General features: G+C 30.5%; 2 protein-coding genes across 2 annotated transcripts; one reads left to right on the top strand and one right to left on the bottom strand.

The window, feature by feature from the left end:
* The first annotated feature begins 3,405 nt into the window (after nt 1–3,405).
* Nucleotides 3,406–6,621, top strand: LOC149497420 (putative MO25-like protein At5g47540). Its single transcript, XM_089719453.1, has 11 exons — nt 3,406–3,681; nt 3,855–4,016; nt 4,109–4,227; nt 4,325–4,399; nt 4,746–4,839; nt 5,010–5,069; nt 5,164–5,232; nt 5,463–5,561; nt 5,660–5,704; nt 5,794–5,896; nt 6,198–6,621. Exons 1-11 carry the CDS (start codon nt 3,562–3,564, stop codon nt 6,308–6,310), a joined length of 1,059 nt encoding a protein of 352 aa, XP_089575579.1. The 5' UTR covers nt 3,406–3,561; the 3' UTR covers nt 6,311–6,621.
* Nucleotides 6,622–11,334: 4,713 nt separating this feature from the next.
* LOC149497419 (cytochrome b561 and DOMON domain-containing protein At5g35735-like) lies at nt 11,335–13,043 on the bottom strand. Its single transcript, XM_089719843.1, has 3 exons — nt 12,302–13,043; nt 11,958–12,212; nt 11,335–11,812 (listed from the first exon to the last, which is right to left on the bottom strand). The coding sequence occupies exons 1-3, from the start codon at nt 12,911–12,913 to the stop codon at nt 11,507–11,509; spliced, it is 1,173 nt and encodes a 390-aa protein (XP_089575969.1). The 5' UTR covers nt 12,914–13,043; the 3' UTR covers nt 11,335–11,506.
* Nucleotides 13,044–17,389: the final 4,346 nt, after the last annotated feature.

Here is a 17,389-nt window from a genome sequence, read left to right as displayed (position 1 = left end):
TACAAAAATAGTGACACACAAAGTGTTTCCCAAAAACACCTCATAATAATTTTCTCACTATTTTCTCTCCCTTAGTTTTAGGAAACCCTTCCTAAAACTAGATAACTAACTCGCTACATTTTCTCTCTTCCTTCTGTGTGTGTGTATCTTGTGAGTTGCAATTGCCTCTATTTATATCGAATGAAGGACGCGTTATTAACGCGTCCACCGTTTTCTTTTTCAAAGAAAGCGTGTTGCAACGCGTGTACAGTATAACACGTTTTCTCTTTTTTTTTTCTTTCATTCATAGCGTGTAGGTCCCACATGTCGGAGGGACCCACAACAATTCTCCCCCTCCCGACAACATGGTGGGACTCTTCATTCCTGCTGCTTTGACACACAGCTCGAACTTCTCCTTCTGCCTCAGTTGTTGACAGAGCAACACACTTCTGTAATCTTGACTGCTACGACAAATCTCCCCCTGCACACTCAAGTGGGGACTTTAGCCATCATCATCCCTGCAGCTATAATCTATTAGATCTGCCCACCATCTTGTACCGCCGCTATAACTTTGCGGGACACGCTGCCCGACCTCCTTTTGTCGGGAAGACTTTCGACACAAGGCACCACTTGCAGATCTTTTTTCGGTCTTTAGCTACCACAAATGAACCTTTTGTGAGCTTCCACTGACCATTTCTGAAGGTGCTACAGAAACCTTCATCATCAAATCTACAATCGAGATTTGAAAGCATGCTCAAAATCCCATTCCTCATCAGTCTTGCCTTCCGGTTTAGTTGAACTAAACACGGTCACATGCATTTTGATTACCATAAGGAAATATCTCATTTCTCCATATATGGTAATTCTCGCCATTTAGACTGATCATTTTGCTTGTCCATTTTGACTTGCGCAGAATATAATCACCAACATAAACCGTATACGTGAACAGTAGTATACGTGAATAGTGACCATAAATAGTAACAGTATACTCGAATAGTAACTGTATGCGTGAATAGTAACTGTACATGTGAATAGTTCTATGCCTGAATAGTGCTGGGCTTATTTGAAACGGACTCAGCAACAGCCAATAGTACTGTTCATCAGCAACTTTGAGTTACTATTTTACTATTCATCACTAAGTCGATTCTGCAACTTCTTTCCGAACGGACTGCACCAATGGACTCGGCGTAATTTTCTCGTCGTCGTGGTATATTTATTTTCAAAATATATCCACGGATCCGGTAAACCTTCGGCTCTGATACCACTTGTTAGGGTCCCGGCAATAAAATTACGAGAATAATAACACAGCGGAAAAATAGAAATATGACACACAGATATTTATGTGGTTCACCCTCAACTGTTTAGGGCTACGTCCACGGGACAAACTCCGAATCATTCTTCCACTATTCAAAATAGTAGGTACACAAAGAGAGTAATATAAAAATAATGACACGTGTTTCCCAAAAACACCTCATAATAATTTTCTCACTATTTTCTCTACCCGAATTTTAGAACCCAATTCTAAAACTGAAACTCTCTCAAAAAACTCTCTTATTTGTTCTGTCACTCGGCTGAGCCATCTCCTATTTATAGGAGAGGGTGGACGCGTTAATTACGCGTCCACCGAAATACAGGTCACCTACCAAAGAAATCTCCCATTTCCTTCTTTCCTTTATCAACTATGTATGGGTCCTACCACGTTTTACATTCTTCTCTATCTTTTTTTTATTTGTTTCAAATGTGAGTCCCATTGAGGGTTAGCCTCGCTTACCATGCCAATTAATACATTGTTTGTTAGAAATTGAACTTTTAATAAATAACAAAGTGCATTTGAAAGGCACAAACGTCTGTCTATTATAATGCAATGACCGCATGATACAAAAGTAATATAATGTTATACACCATAGCTTATTTTAATCGGTTGACAGCCTATTCATAAAACAATTCGTTATTTTATATATATATATATATATATTCAAATTAAAGGTGAGATAATGGGTTAAATTCAACTTAACTGAACAATTCTTTTACGATTGGGGGCACTTCTTTTATTTATATCAATTGGTGAGAAATTTTTTTTTTTTTTTAATCACGCTTTCCACAACACTGCCCACCAATTTTTTATAAAAATTTTGATTCGAAAATATTTTTGGGTCGGATGAATTCAATAATAGACGTTTGTTGACATCTCGGTCTTCCTTTTAGCATCTTCAAATAAATTATATACTAACTCTTTAGAAAATAAATTTTCGTTTGTCCATGTTTCGAGATACGTAAGAAAAAATAGCAATATAAGGCTGCTGCAAAGAGTGGGCATGTTTGCTTTTTTCCATTATTAGTAGAGTACCATTTATTTTGAGTTAGACTGAACTAAAACTAGGGTTTATTGTTGGGTCCAACACAATGGAGGAACCAACTTGACTCTCAAAGATGTAGACATGGCTCGACAGAGAATGAGAAATTAAGTAAAGAAAAGAGAAATTAATTGGTAAAAGAAAATAATAGAAAAGAAAAAAAAAAGAAAAAATAATGGTGATGATAGGGAAGCGAAAATTATTCCATTTGAGAAATAGACAAATTGAATTATTTTATTGAAAATAATATAATATAATTTTTTTTTCTCAGTTTGATCCCGGAATACAATTGCAACTAAATTATAAAATTGGTTTCCACTAATAAGAGAAAAAAAAAAAAAAAAAACACTGCAATTACAATAAGCCCCAAATTATGAGAGAAAAAAACATCATTAGGCCATAATAATTCATAAAATGCAACTTTTTCTTAGATAAGAGGTTTAAATATATATTATTTACCCTAGTTATTAATAAATCATACGCATAGAAAGGAAATATAAACTAATGAATTTAAATTAAATAAATTTCATATGTCAATATAGTAGTATAATGCATAACAAGAAATTTATTTTCTTATAATAAGAGATTTAAATATGATTTACCCTAATTATTATTAAATCATAATAATCATCTAAAGCAAATATAAACTTGGAATAAACTTCATATGTCAATATAGTAATACAAACTATTGATAGATTATTTTTCTTATATTGAAAGAGAGGAATTATTACCATTAAATAATGTCCCTACATGCAATTCTTTTGCTTTCGAAAAATATATATACAATATATAAAAAAGCAAAGCCATATGTAGGCATATGGGGAGGGCTTTGACGAGCATCCTTATATTGCTGTCACAAAAATTGCCATGAGATCTAATAAAAGACAATCGTAAATTTTAAGTTGCAAGCATAAAACAAGTGTTTTGCACGCGAATGGGATTTCTCATTTGCTTCTAAATTTAACAACAATCAAACCCCAAAAAAAGGTTAATTCCCATATTGTAATTTACCAACCATTGTTGATGTTGATCCTTTTTTTTCTTCTCCTTCTTCTTCCCCTAAAACCCTAATCATATTCTAAGAATCCAAACCAAAACACGTAAACAAGGTACATGAAAATATCAAATACGTAATTCATATCCTATATGCATACACAAATTTCAAACTCCTCCAATTACATTTATATATAAACTTAATTACATTTAGAAAGAAAATAAAAAAGAAAAGATGAAAGGACTATTCAAATCCAAGCCACGAACACCGGTGGAGCTTGTGCAGCAAACGCGAGAGCTTCTAAACTTTGCCCATCTGAATAAAGAAACTCGCGAGCGCAAACGCGAAGAAAAGGTTTTTTTTTTTTCTTTTTTTCCCTTTTAGTAGATTTGGCTCTGATGGGGATTAGAAAAGTTCCTTTATTTTGGCTTTTGTTTTGTTTTTTTTTTTTTTTTTTTTTTCTTGAAATCATTTTCATGGAGAAACGCGAAAGAAATTATTGTATTGATGGATATATTGTTATGCAGATGTCAGAGCTGAGTAAATCAATCCTGGAAATGAGGACAGTTCTATTTGGAAATGGTCAAAGTGAGCCAAGTTCTGATGCTTGTGCACAACTAACGCAAGAGTTCTTCAAAGAGGATACATTTCGTCTTCTCATTATTTGTCTCCCAAAACTTGACTTAGGGGTAAAATTTCAATTATATACAAATTTTCTTTCTATTTTTTGTACTTTTATCATCATTTTTTTTTTGGGATTGTGATTGTTGTTTCATCATAGGCACGTCAGAATGCCACTCACGTCATAGCAAATTTGCAAAGACAGCGTGTTAATGGTCGGTTAATGGCTTCTGAGTTCTTGGAAAATAATTTGGATTTTATGGATATTTTGCTACCTCGGTAAGATAGATGTTTTTATTTTTATCAAGAAACCTAAAATTATGCCTTGTTGTATATATATGAATTTAAGTGCTTAACTAGGTGTTGACGTTGTTAGTTATGTAGATGGTGACATTGCTCTAACCTATGGTGCAATTTCAAGGGAATGCATACGTCATCAATCTGTTGCTAGGTAATCAATTTTGTTATTTGAGGTTAATTCTTTAAGTCCAAGAAAAAATATTACTATCAAATTTCAATTTGATTTAAGGCTTTAAATTTGATTCCGTAAGTTTAAAAATTTTAGCTTTAATTTCAAAGAAAATAATTCCCATAGTGATTTTTTCGATTGTTAATTTAGTGTCATTAGGATTAATATATATAATTTAATGATCAACTATCTAGAGAATCGAATCATGATAACCGCCACCCTCTTTAAATATTTCAGATACTTATACCTCAAAACATTGTTATTTAATTTGTGGTAGCTACCAGAATATAGGGACTTTTCTGGCTAAGTTCTATTATTGATCTCTCAGGTATGTCTTGGAATCAGAGCACATGAAGAAAATTTTTAGTTATATACAAATTCCCAATTTTGATATATCATCAGATGCTCAGGCAACTTTTAAAGTTAAGTATATTTCACAATTAACAAGAATAAATTTATTTTTCCTCCATTGCTTTATTCATTCTTTTTTAGTAGCTAAAGCCCCTTTCAAATTTTGCTTCTTATTTTTATTTTATCCATCCCTAAGCTTCTAATTTTTAACATTTCTTTTTTCATTTATACATTTGAACAGGAGCTTTTGACAAGGCACAAATCTACAGTAGCTGAATTTCTTTCTAAAAACTACGAGTGGGTGAGTCAATTTTCTTACAGTAACATTTCAGTAATATGCTCGTAAACAACCACTTTATACTAATTTCTTCCAACTTTTGGTTTCTTGAATCCAGTTCTTTCAAGAATACAATTCGCAATTGTTAGAATCTTCCAATTATATAACCAGACGACATGCTATCAAGGTATTTATCATTGTTATTTTAACCAATGATAATTAATATAAAAAATTTTTTTTAATGCACCAGTTTCCTTATACCCATTTTACACATGAAACCAATCTCGTTTTAGAATAACTAGTTATCTCTCCTCATAATTAAATATTTTTCCACGGATTGAACTGAACTTCTGACTGCACAAAAATTATTTGCAATGATTACTCTTTCTAATGACATATATGTACATTTTTCCATAGCTGTTGGGAGATATGTTACTTGAACGCTCAAATGCTAATGTGATGATTCGCTATGTGAGTTCACTGGAGAACATGAGAGTCCTGATGAACCTTTTAAGGGTACTCTTTCTTTCTCTATGGGTGTGTGTGTGTGTGTGTGTATATATATAACACTAAATTTTTTATCTACATCATAAAATTGTTTCATTCATTTGCAGGACTCCAAGAAAACTATACAGTTGGAAACATTTCATGTTTTTAAGGTAGCATAAAAGGTTTTTTGGAAATTATAGATTGTTTGCTCTTGCTTTTATTTATCAATGTTTATATATTCTTTTTTTCTTATTGATAGTTGTTTGTCGCAAATCAAAATAAACCCCCAGAGATTATCGGTGTTCTTGTTACAAATAGAAGCAAGCTTCTCCGTTTGTTGGGTGACTTAAAAACCGAAAAAGGTAAGTGGTGTTGATTTCATTTCTGGATATTATTTGTTGGGTCCCGGCAATAAGATTACGAGAATTATTGTATGTTTTTTTTTAAAAAAATATATTAGAAACGTTAGTTAGTGTGAACTTGATTATGAGCAGAGTAGAATGTAAATAAAAAATTTTTTATATAATCGACTCCAATTAGTTTGGATTAAAGTTTTAGTTGTTGTTGTTGTTATTGTATTAAAAAGAAAGAAAGAAAGAAAGAAACATAGAGTGCAAAGTAAAACATGGATTTTAAGTTTATGTTATGGTTGATTTGATGCAGAGAATGAACAATTTGAAGCAGACAAAGCTCAAGTCATCCAAGAAATTGCTAGTCTTAAAATTAAAGGAGACCAATCAGGTGTAGAGTCAGAAGACTGTGAGCTTGAATCTTAATTGCTATGTTCTTCCACTTACAACACCTATACCCATTTGAAATACTAATTAGCATTTAGTTTTTGTTTACACGTGATTTTTTGTTAATTATGTTCATCACAAACTGTAAAGAGTGTGCTTACTTGTCTATTACCAATATGATTGATTTTGTATAGAAACGTATAGAGTTGTTTATAGCAGAAGCTTTGTGTACCAGGCTACCCTTTCATAGATAGAGTTGTTTGAATTATTTTTTTCTTCTTCATATGTACTCATTCGCAAAATGGAATGGTGGAATCAACATCTTGAGAAGAACTTGGATTAGTTTTTCATCCAACCGTGTGGTGAAAAATTACTATTATTATCACCATTTTGCAATATTGTTTTGTAATGTATTTGAATGTTTTAAGTATTTTTTAAGTTTTTCCAATCGCAAGCCTTGCAAATTTTGCCACCATACTTATGCTAATATTTAAAAAAGGAATCAATGTTTCCGAAGATCAGACCAATTAATCTTTAAATTATAAAATTTTGCAATAGTGAACAATGTCAAATGTCATGTTTCAGGTAATAGACTTGTCTAGACCGAATCTATGACCCCATTTTTATAGATTAAATCAATAAAAAAAATAAACTTTTGTCAAAACGAGAGTATTTCTAATTATACACTGGAAAAAATGATAAAATAAGAATCAATTTTAAAAAATTATTATTTTCATTTGATACCATACATGGAGCTATGGACCCAATCTAGACAAGTATTTTTCATATTCCAAACCAGAAGCAAGCATTCAACTGTTATTATACCCCCTCTGTTATCTTTATTTAGCGAAAATTTCCTTTTTGGGTGTATTTTTTATATAGAGAAAGTTATTCTAAACAGTAATTTTGGGATGCAGGCCAAGTTAAAAAGACTAGAAAGCCTTGAAGTATATATGTTTTTTAATATTGAAGCTCAACAATTAAGGAAGTGGCAGACACAAATATCATCAGCATTTAATGCACGCGTGTTTCAAGGGACAGGTTATCAACTCACTTTTTCATTTCGTTTTATAGCAACAGTGGCCGTTTTTATAAATTTGACCATATAAAACAGAGCTAGCGTTTATTTTATATGTTTGATGAATTATATCCACTTTTATTATTGTAAATGTGGCCACAACTATTAACATTAGGAACAAATATATGTTATGCTTGGAGTGGGGATCCAAAGATGAAAATCGTACACTAAAGGAGCCAGCTATCCTTCGGCTGGAAGAGTGCCTTCAGTTGCAGACAATAATGTTGAGATTCTGAAAAAAATTGGATGCAATGACTATTCTTTTAGCCACATTAGTGGAAAAGATAGATAAAAATAGTGAGCAAACACAAAAAAATAGTACACAACTTGAAGAGTTGCAGTCTTTTGTTGCTGATTTGAGGCAATTTCACCAAGAAATGGGTCAATATTCTGAGATTTTCAAAACACCTACTAGAGAAAAAAATGGCCAAAAAAGTAAAAATGCACCCGAAGATAGTGATCATCAAGCACTTGTAGACTCAAATGAGACCCAACCTCTTACACAAGAACCATAGACAAGAGGGAAGTTTATTGACTCTAGAGATCCTTTTGCAAGTGATGAGATAAATGACCCAATAGGAAAAATTGTGGAGGGCACACTGGCTACTATTAATACTGATCTAGATAAGAATGGTGACAATAAATAGGTTAATGTGTAATTTTATTAGAAGTAATTGTGCCCTTTCTGATTATCTTTTGCTTTTTTGTAAGCCACTTAGTAGCCTTTTATTTTTAGTACTTGTGCACTTTTTCAAATCCTTATAATGGTTGTACACAGTTGTAAGCCACTTAGTGACCTTTTGTTTTTAGTAGTTGTGCGCTTTTTCAATGGTTTTTGTTTCTCTGTGTTAGTTAACAGTCGTGAACTTCTGTAAGCGACTTTGTGTCCTTTTAATTATTAGTTGTGCTCTTCTGTAAGTCATTTTGTGGCCACGTTTGTAGTACTTATGCACTTTTTCAATGGTTTTTATTTCACTATGTTAGTTAACAATTGTGAAATTTCGTAAGTCGCCTTTTAATTTACTAGTTGTGCACTTTTTCAAATTCTTATCATGGTTGTACTCCTTTATATATCACATTGTGACCTTATTATTATTAGTTGTGCAATTTTCAAAGTGTGAAGTTGTCACATATTTTGCTAGACTGTGCACTTTCTTTAAAAATTGTGTTGTCAAACTCACACTAAAACTCAGATTTTATTACTCACTTTCAAAATAAAATTTTTTAAGAGTTTTCAAATTAAAACTCGGATTCTATTTCATTGTGGCCGCAATGTATTGCATTTCAGCACTGCTTTCTGAATTTCATTTAAATTTGAAAATCAAATTTTGCTTTTAATTTTGAATTTGAATTGAAAAATTATTCAAGTTTAAACAAGTTAGAGCCAAAATTTAAATTTTTCTCCTTTATTTTCGCAGAAAAGTTTAGAAATTTATGCCCTTCAATGAATAAGTTCAAAAATTTGGCCTTTAATTTGGCTCCAAAAGTTTTTTCATTTTTTTGCACGTATTATATAAAACGTCCCCGTTGAAATAAAGTCAAATAAAATTAATAAAAAATGTTGAAAATAGCGCCCAAATAATGCAAGTAGGCAATAAATACACTTATTAGAATTGCCTTTTTTGTCGGCTATTGTTCCCATAATTAATGATGAAATAAAGGGCATTTTAGAAAGAAATTTTAATTTAACTAATTTTAAGAGCTGAAGGAGTATTAATTGTGTATATTTCAAAATTGTTAAATTCATTTTAACATGATAAACACGGTCAATAGATCTCATTTCAACCTTGACCATAGAATGAAATGACATTATTTTCTTATTTGATAAAATCTCCGCCATTCTAAGTGAGGATGACTAAGATTGAATTGAAATGACAATTTTGGCTAAGATGGCATGCTACTAAGTAGAGGTATAAACACCAAAAAAAATAAAAAAAAACAGCTGAGCCGGGTTGAATTCGAATCTTTAGCCATATATATTCGAGTTCAAACTCAATTCCAACTTCAAAAATTATTCTCGAACTCTTTAGTGTGTAAATGAGCCGAATTTAAGGCTTGTTAAGTTGGCTTACAACTCTCATTTCAAAGTTCAAGCTTGCTAGTCACATATAGGAACATAAACAAGTCAGCTGAGCTCGAACTTGTGAGACTCGAAGCTTGGCTCAATAACTTTAGCTTGACTCGAAACTTGACGAGTTTGAAAATTTTAGGCTCGAGCCTAGTCGTGACTCAAGTTTGACTCAACTCAAGGCTCGAGTAAATCTAAATAAATGTTATATATATATATATATATATATGAACTTGATGAGGTTCGACGAGCTGTTGAGCCGAACATCGTTAGGCATGAGCTCGGCTCATTTACTAAACAAGCTAGATCGAGCTCGAGCTCAAGCTTGTTTTTAGCCGAATTTGTTCAAACTTTTTTCAAGCCAAGCTCATACACACTTCGCTCAGTTACATCCTTAGTTACATATGTCAAATAAATACAAATAAATTTTTTTAAGTTGAATCTCAAGCAATTCAGAGTGATTTGATTCATTTACAATCATACTGTTGGATGAGTAAAAAACTAAAATAATAATAATAATATAACAACAACAACAGTCAATGTCAAAAAAACATTATAATAAATCATCACTACAGTACCATATGCTCCATTGTTTCAGTAAAATAACTTGAAGGAAAATAATTTACTGAAAAATATTTTTCATGAAAACATTTTCCTTGAAAAATATTTTCCAAATGACTTATTTTTCGTTGTTTGTTGTAATATTGAGAATTAGTTAAAAATATTAAAATTTTTATCAAGTAAGACCATAAAAAATATTAATAATAATAGAAATTTTATATTTAAAAATTTTATTATCAAATATGAGAAGAAAGAAAAAAAAAGATATAAATTAGGAAAGTTGCCAGTGGCTTGTGATGGCCGATGGTGGTGACTAGTGGTAATGACTATGGTGATTAATAAATTAAAAAAATATAGATTTATAAGGTTTGTCAATATCTGAAAAATGTTTTACTCTCTTGAAAATTGAAAGTTATTTTCCTGAAAAAAATAACTTAATTTTCCTTTAACTAGGAAAATATTTTCTGTTGACTTATTTTCCTGAATGCCCCCAAACAACAGAAAATTGTAATAAATATTTTCTTAAAGTTATTTTACGGAAACAAACAAAGCCTAAACTACAATAATAGTCCATTTATTTTTTAAATTTATTTACTTAGATCAGATTTATAGCCCCACTCATACACTAAATTAATGAAAATAGAATTTTTATTGAAACAATAATTTTTCTAACCATTAAGAGAAAAAAAGAATAAAATAAAAAAATTTTAAAAAAAACTTTTATATTCATTAATTTGATCTATTGTTCGGGTCATATATCCGGTCTAAACAAATATTTTCCTTTATTCTTAATCTTTCAAAGCTGTCACGATTTGAAGACGAAGAACTAGCGGATCTTTTTGATGATAATGCTCTATTGGATCAAGCCCGACTACTTTTTTCAAAGTAAATAATTTCAAGTTGATGAGTGTTTGAACTAGTGAGTGCTTTTTGCATTTCAGTTATATAAACAGACGGCTCTAATGGAACAATCCGCCGTTGCAAGGCACAAGCCCAACTTATTAGTTCAGCAATAGGAGCCTCATATAAGAATAGTACAGTTTAATTGAACATTTACAAATTAAATCATTTAATATCTGATTTAGTATAAATAAATTTCAAAGAATTTTGCAAATTTTATTTAAATTATATGAATAAAAGTGTTTCAATTTCATGAATTTATTTAAATATATTAAATCCTAAATTTTTTAGAATTTGGATGCCAAAAAAAGTTTTTAAAAATTAAAAGAGATAAAGTGAAGGTTTTTTTTTTTGGCATTATTTTGTAAAGCAAAATTGAAAAAAAAAAAAAAAAAAAAAAAGGAGTTTGAGAAGGCCTGGGATTGTACGAAATCAAACAAAAATAATAATACAAAATGAATAGAAATAAATATGAATAATGCAATAAAATCTCTCAATATGTAAACAATAGTGTGACAGCATCTAAACTAGTGAAATCAATCCTAACACAAATAAACTCTACAAACATATATATAGGTAATCTAATCTCTGTAATAGACCCAAAAAAAGAAAATAAAAGAAAAGAAAGTTACACAGACTGCTGAGAATATCCATTAGTCCCATTGACATGTTTATGAGAGTGGGCTGTTTTCTTCCTTCTGATCACAATAATCCATGTTACTACCTCCAAAACAACAGCGACGGCTCCCAAAAATATGATGATCCCAGTGTAAATCCATTTCCATTTGTCTTCAGGATGGTTCAAAATGTCAAGTCCCTCGTAGATGTTAACGATGCTCAAGGCGATGGTACAATATCCAATCGCATGGTGGTAGACGTTCCAGTACAGTCTGTATTTGTGATCTGGCTTTGGCCTCAACAGCAAGGCAAATAGCTGCACAGTAATACCATTTAATTATATTAGTTTGATTTCAACCAAAGAGGCTCCTTCTAGAAGCGTAAGTGGGGTATGCTTTGAAAAGATCGCACAAAGATTTGACCTTTTAGAAATGGTAGAAACAGAGAAATTGGTTCATTACCTGAAGAGTTCCAAGGCAGAAGAGGGTTATGCCAATGTTCCTGTGCTTGTTGTACTTAACGCCAGGAGAATCGCTGCCCAGTTTAAGACCGGTTCCCCATCCAGCAACCCCAATAATATAAGCAGAGGATTGGCAAACCACATGAAGGTAGAACCATGCTGGGTTTGCTATTTTGAACACTTTTACATATCTTGCTATCATCACTCCCATAGGCATCAGAATTCCCCAACTCACTGCGTTTAGTACTCCGTGAACCTGAAATCATTTCATTTTAAATTTTAAGTTAATCAAACTCAAATAATTTTTTTGTTCCATTTTATAATGAACATAAAAATTTCACTTACATTTTTCTTAGTGCTTGTTGGGGCACTTCCGGCAGCGGTAGCTCCGGTCGCAAAATTGATAGCACCAACAGATGCTCTGTTTGCTGTATCCAAGGGATGGATACCGAAAGAAGTTCCACTCATAGGACCTTCTTGCCAAACTTGATTTGTAGATACCAAAGTATCATCAAGCTGAAGAGTAGCAAATATAACCATCTCTCTATTTGTATACTCTGCTCTAAGATTAGACACACCAAAAGTCAAGCTCCCCTGTTGCATAGTCGGCGACGTACTCTGTATTTGCGTCGTGTAAGCAGTAGGAGAGCCACTAGAGTTGTGGAAAGCCACAATAGCCTGGGATCCACTCATCTGTTGCCCGCTAGGATTTAAAGCCCATGCAACCCAATTTGTCGTCGTCGTTCCGGTTTTCCGGAAGGCGATATCGGCTGTTCGGTTGTCAGTATGGTAAGTCCAATGAAGGAAAGAACTCAAAACTGGAAGATCGCTGCAATTTGCATATACTTGATTGCTAGAGAAACTATAGCTCTGGCAAGTTTGAGCTAAAGATGATGGAATGGACAAACAGAAAAGCAGAGTACAAGATAAGAAGGCAGCCTTTAAATATTTATCCATTTTTAACAGGAGATGTGATCAAAGAAGATGATTTCTATATCAATTTTGCAGAGAGAACAAGATTTCAGTATGTGGGTATGTCCTGAAATTGTTCCCTTCGGTGTTGTTAGAGACTTATGAATCCAGAAATTTGGAGAGAGATATATATAGGAGTCTCTTGAACTTGTAGTCAAGAGGGGAAACTGGCTTCTTGGAAGGGTTGTGGTGTGGTACTTTGACTAGTTCTTCTTTCCTAGAATTGGGAGTAGAGGAACATAATTTAAAAATACATTATTATTACAACCTACCAAAAAAAATATATTTATATACAATATTCATGTGGGAAATATCATTACAAAGAAAAGTTCATTTTGTATTAGGAATTAATTCTATATTTTGCTGTTAAATTAGACTAATTAATTTATTAATGCAAACTTTTTTTTACTGCTTATGTAAGACTTGGTGTATGTCAATTTTATAAATGTAAAAGAAACAATTAAAAAGAAAAAGTAAGCTGCTATGTTGTGAAAAGAAAATTCTGTGATCAAATGGTGATATTTAATTTACATTTCTATTGTCAAAATTATTTTTTAAAATATTTTCTTTTTGAATTAAATAATAAAAAAAAAATAAGTGAATTCAAAAAGTTAGTTTCTTTTTGAATTAAATAATGCTGAGTCCAACTAATCTCCATGTTCACACATCGTTGCTTTCTGGGAAGGTTGCTTATATTCCTATTCTGACCAATATGATGACGAATAACATAGTAGTTAGAAATTAGAAATGTTCCAAAAAGAAATATATGTATAGGGGAGTGGAAAATTAGAGGAGTAGGTAGGGCCTACACGCCACAAAAACAAACAAGTCTACAAATGTGAATTACAAAGTCAATTTTAATATATCAACCTATCCACCTACCCACTTGAAGACAAAAAAAAAACAGACCAACTTTGTTAACACGTAATTAGTTAAAATCAAAAACACAGTTATGTGAAGATTATGACTTTTTTTTTTTTTTTACTTTCTATAATTCAAACAATTTATAACCCACCTAATAACAACCGTTTCAAGTATAAATGATTTAGCTTTTTTTTTTAAGTATTAAGAAAAAGATTCGATTCTAGATCTATTGTCAGGTCATATATGGATTTATCATTAAATTATATCTCGACGTGTTTAACATTTTTTTTTAAATTATATTGATTTTTATAAATGGAACAAATATTAGTTAGAAGTGTTTTAATCTTTAATAGATTGATTTGATGCAAGCAGAATTTAGTTCTAAATAAACTAGTTGAATAGCTTTAAAAAAAATCATAATCTAACTGCAAATCTCAAAACGATCGACTAAATATTTTAAATTCAAATTAGATGAATGAAATAAATATTACTTAAAAGGAAAGATAACATATCCATTCATTTAAACCTTGGTTTGGCATATGGAAATGCTAGCCATAAGCGTGTCATGAGTTCAGTACCCTAGTGAAAATCCACGAACGTTATACGATATGATGTCGTTTCGTGGTTATTATCTCTATATATGACAAATAAATTCCAACACGCCAAAGATTATACTTATTCGCAAAGGAAAAGATTTTGGATATGATTAGAATTTCTCGAATTTCTAACAAAGATATTCCAATGGAAGTAGTTTTTTATTTATTTATTGAGATTAAAATAGATATAGTCATTTAAAAACATTAAATTTATTTCAATTAAGGGTTTTTCGGTAAAATTAACTCTTTTGATAACTGTTATTTATTTTAATAGCGTTTAACTGTTAGTTATTTTGAGTAGCCTTTTATGAAATATTAAAAGCTAAACACTATATAATTTAACTTTTCATAAACTTTTAGAAGTTAGTTCAAATGTTATGTTACTGAATACTATAAAAAGTAGCGTGTAGCATTTTGATTAAAAGTTATTTTAAAGTTATTGCCGAACACAGCCTAAATGTAATTCGGGTGATTTTTCATTTGAAATTTTCAATTTTTCATTTAAGGGAAGGATATATTTCTAGAAAATGGAATGTTTCTTATTCCATTCTTTTCCATTTATAAGAATTTCAATCAATTTAGTCTTTAATAAAATAAATAAAAATAAAAATAAAAATAAAATACTAAAATCAAAGAAGAATAAATTGGATATTAAACATTTATTTTCTTTTTATAGGCCATATTTGGTTTTGTTACTCATTTTATACTCTTTTTTATGATTTTTCTCTTCACAGAAAAATTTATATATGTAAATCGATAGAATGCAATTATACTATATTTTCTGTAAAGTTGTTTTTTTAGTATTATATTTTTTGAGAAGTGAACTTTCCAGAAAGAAGATTAGTTTGAACTAAACGAGGTCTTAGTACAGTTAAAAACATAACTCAATTGTGTTAAAATACAAGTAAAAATTGTTAACTCCAATTGTGTTTAAAAAAAAAAAAAAAAAGACATGTTTGTTATGTAGACTTACGACACAATGCAACTTAATTAATTTTTTTTTTTTTTTTTTTTTAGTATTGAGGAAGAAATTTGAATCTGGATTGACCTATTTAGATATGGATAAATTCTAAAACATACATGTACTTAATTCTAATATATTCAAAATAAAATAAATATCCTTAATCTTACATTAGAAAACTAAATATGTCCTATCTTAGACGTAATATTCCAAGTCCCATAATATTTCAAATTGGTAATATTAAACATATTTTAAAAAATAACTAATATCTCTAGTTTTTAATACTAGAATAGAGTCTTAGACAACGAGGCATTAGAAACTTCTTTTTTTAATATAAAGCTAGTAAACTGATGTGTTTACATTTATACTTTTATCGATTTTTAATTAATATTAATTATTTAAATTTGTGAAAAATAAAAAATTATTCAAAATATAAATCCAACAACTTTTATCAAATTTAAATGGATGGTATGCCACATATTAATATGCAAATCTAAGTAATTAAATAGATTATATTATATAACAACAATTAGAACCAAAAAAGAGAAGAATTCGTAGCACATGACGGACGTGTCATGTTAATGAAATTAAGTTTTTTTTTTAAATAAATAAATAATTAGTGGCGTAAACGTGTTGACCCAAGCCAGGTCAATAACGCATACAAAGTACAAAGTACAAAGTACAAACTTGAGCGTTCAGCAATAGAGTCGGCGTTTCAAACATGGAAAATGGAAGCTTCTACACTACATGTGCCTTCACTTTTTTTTTTTTTTAATTATTAAAAAAAAAAAAAAAAAAGACTCTGATACCTTTTGACCGACGAGTCTCCGTCGACTCGTCGAAACCTACGACGTCGTATCACACGTTGGACTTTCTTTGCCAGTGCCGTGTCGGTTCAGTGTGAACGTGCCGCTTTTAACGGCGTCTTTTTTTTAATCTTGCAGTGTGGTGTACGTGTGCCTGATTAGCCAAATACTTACTGTTTAAAGGTGTAACCTGCATTTCCAAGTTTCAATCATTTTATTAAAGAAAAAAAAACTAACAAAGCATGGTATTGTCTCGTAAAATTAGAAGAGCTGTCAATATTTTTAGCTTCGACCAGTCATCAAATCAAAGAATGGAATATTATTTTTGTTATTTTAATTTTTCTGCAAGTAAAATGCATAAGATTTTCTTTTAATAAAAATGAAAATCTGTCTTTACATTACTAATAAAAAGTTTATTTTGTTATATTATAGAACCTTATTTTCTCAAATTAAATATTTGGCTCTTAAATAAAGATTATTTTATTAATTGGAAAGAAATTATTATTTGTTATTTGTTATTTGTTTTCACAAAAATTATTTTGTCAAGCCCCATTTTAAAAAATAAAAGCAAATAAATTCTAAGTGGATTTATTTCAGATATAATTACATGGAATTCAATTATATTTTATATTAACATATTAAGCATAAAAATTTATTTATAATAAATAAATTTCATATTTTAAATTCATTTATATAAAATAGACACAATTTGCATTCATTTATAAAAAAAAATTGATAATGTACTTTTATTTTTAACTAGTTAACTTTATTAGAAAAAAATTTAAATTTTGCAAGTGAAACCTCGAAAATATTATATTTACAGGCCGGCCAAAAATATAGACCAAATGTGGTCAAATTAATTTGAAGGAAAAAAAAAAGTCTATGACGCTTGAGTAACTAACTTTCAAGATATATTGAAATTGGTCCATTTGATTAGTTCTGTTCTGGTTTGCGTTTCATTTCCGAAATTGGAATAACTAACAACATTAAATGGCATAAATTGGAGGATTTGATGGCTTCACAATCTGTACATCTCTTTCAGCTCCACTTTTGAATTTTGCCTTGTTTGAAATTCTGAATTACCTACCGTGTACTCTAACCTACAAAGTCTTCGAGTTTTATTTACGCTAATGTTTGGGAAGAAAGAGGAAAGTAAAATAAAGGTTGAAAGTGTAAAATAACACTATTCAATTTCCTCCTAAAATAGAGTGAAAGTTAGACTAGAAACAATGTA

The sequence above is a fragment of the Jatropha curcas genome, chromosome 3, assembly GCF_041381405.1.
Source record: "Jatropha curcas cultivar XTBG-Jc1 chromosome 3, XTBG_Jcur_1.0, whole genome shotgun sequence".
Classification (NCBI taxonomy): domain Eukaryota; kingdom Viridiplantae; phylum Streptophyta; class Magnoliopsida; order Malpighiales; family Euphorbiaceae; genus Jatropha; species Jatropha curcas.
This window is presented reverse-complemented; position numbering and strand designations above follow the sequence as displayed.

Coding starts and splice junctions, on each gene's coding strand:
- LOC149497419 (XM_089719843.1), bottom strand. CDS start 12,913: ATGGATAAATATTTAAAGGCTGCCTTCTTATCTTGTACTCTGCTTTTC. Junction 12,213..12,301: donor CAACAAGCACTAAGAAAAAT/GTAAGTGAAATT, acceptor AAATGATTTCAG/GTTCACGGAGTACTAAACGC. Junction 11,813..11,957: donor TCTGCCTTGGAACTCTTCAG/GTAATGAACCAA, acceptor ATTACTGTGCAG/CTATTTGCCTTGCTGTTGAG.
- LOC149497420 (XM_089719453.1), top strand. CDS start 3,562: ATGAAAGGACTATTCAAATCCAAGCCACGAACACCGGTGGAGCTTGTG. Junction 4,017..4,108: donor TCCCAAAACTTGACTTAGGG/GTAAAATTTCAA, acceptor GTTTCATCATAG/GCACGTCAGAATGCCACTCA. Junction 5,897..6,197: donor TGACTTAAAAACCGAAAAAG/GTAAGTGGTGTT, acceptor GATTTGATGCAG/AGAATGAACAATTTGAAGCA.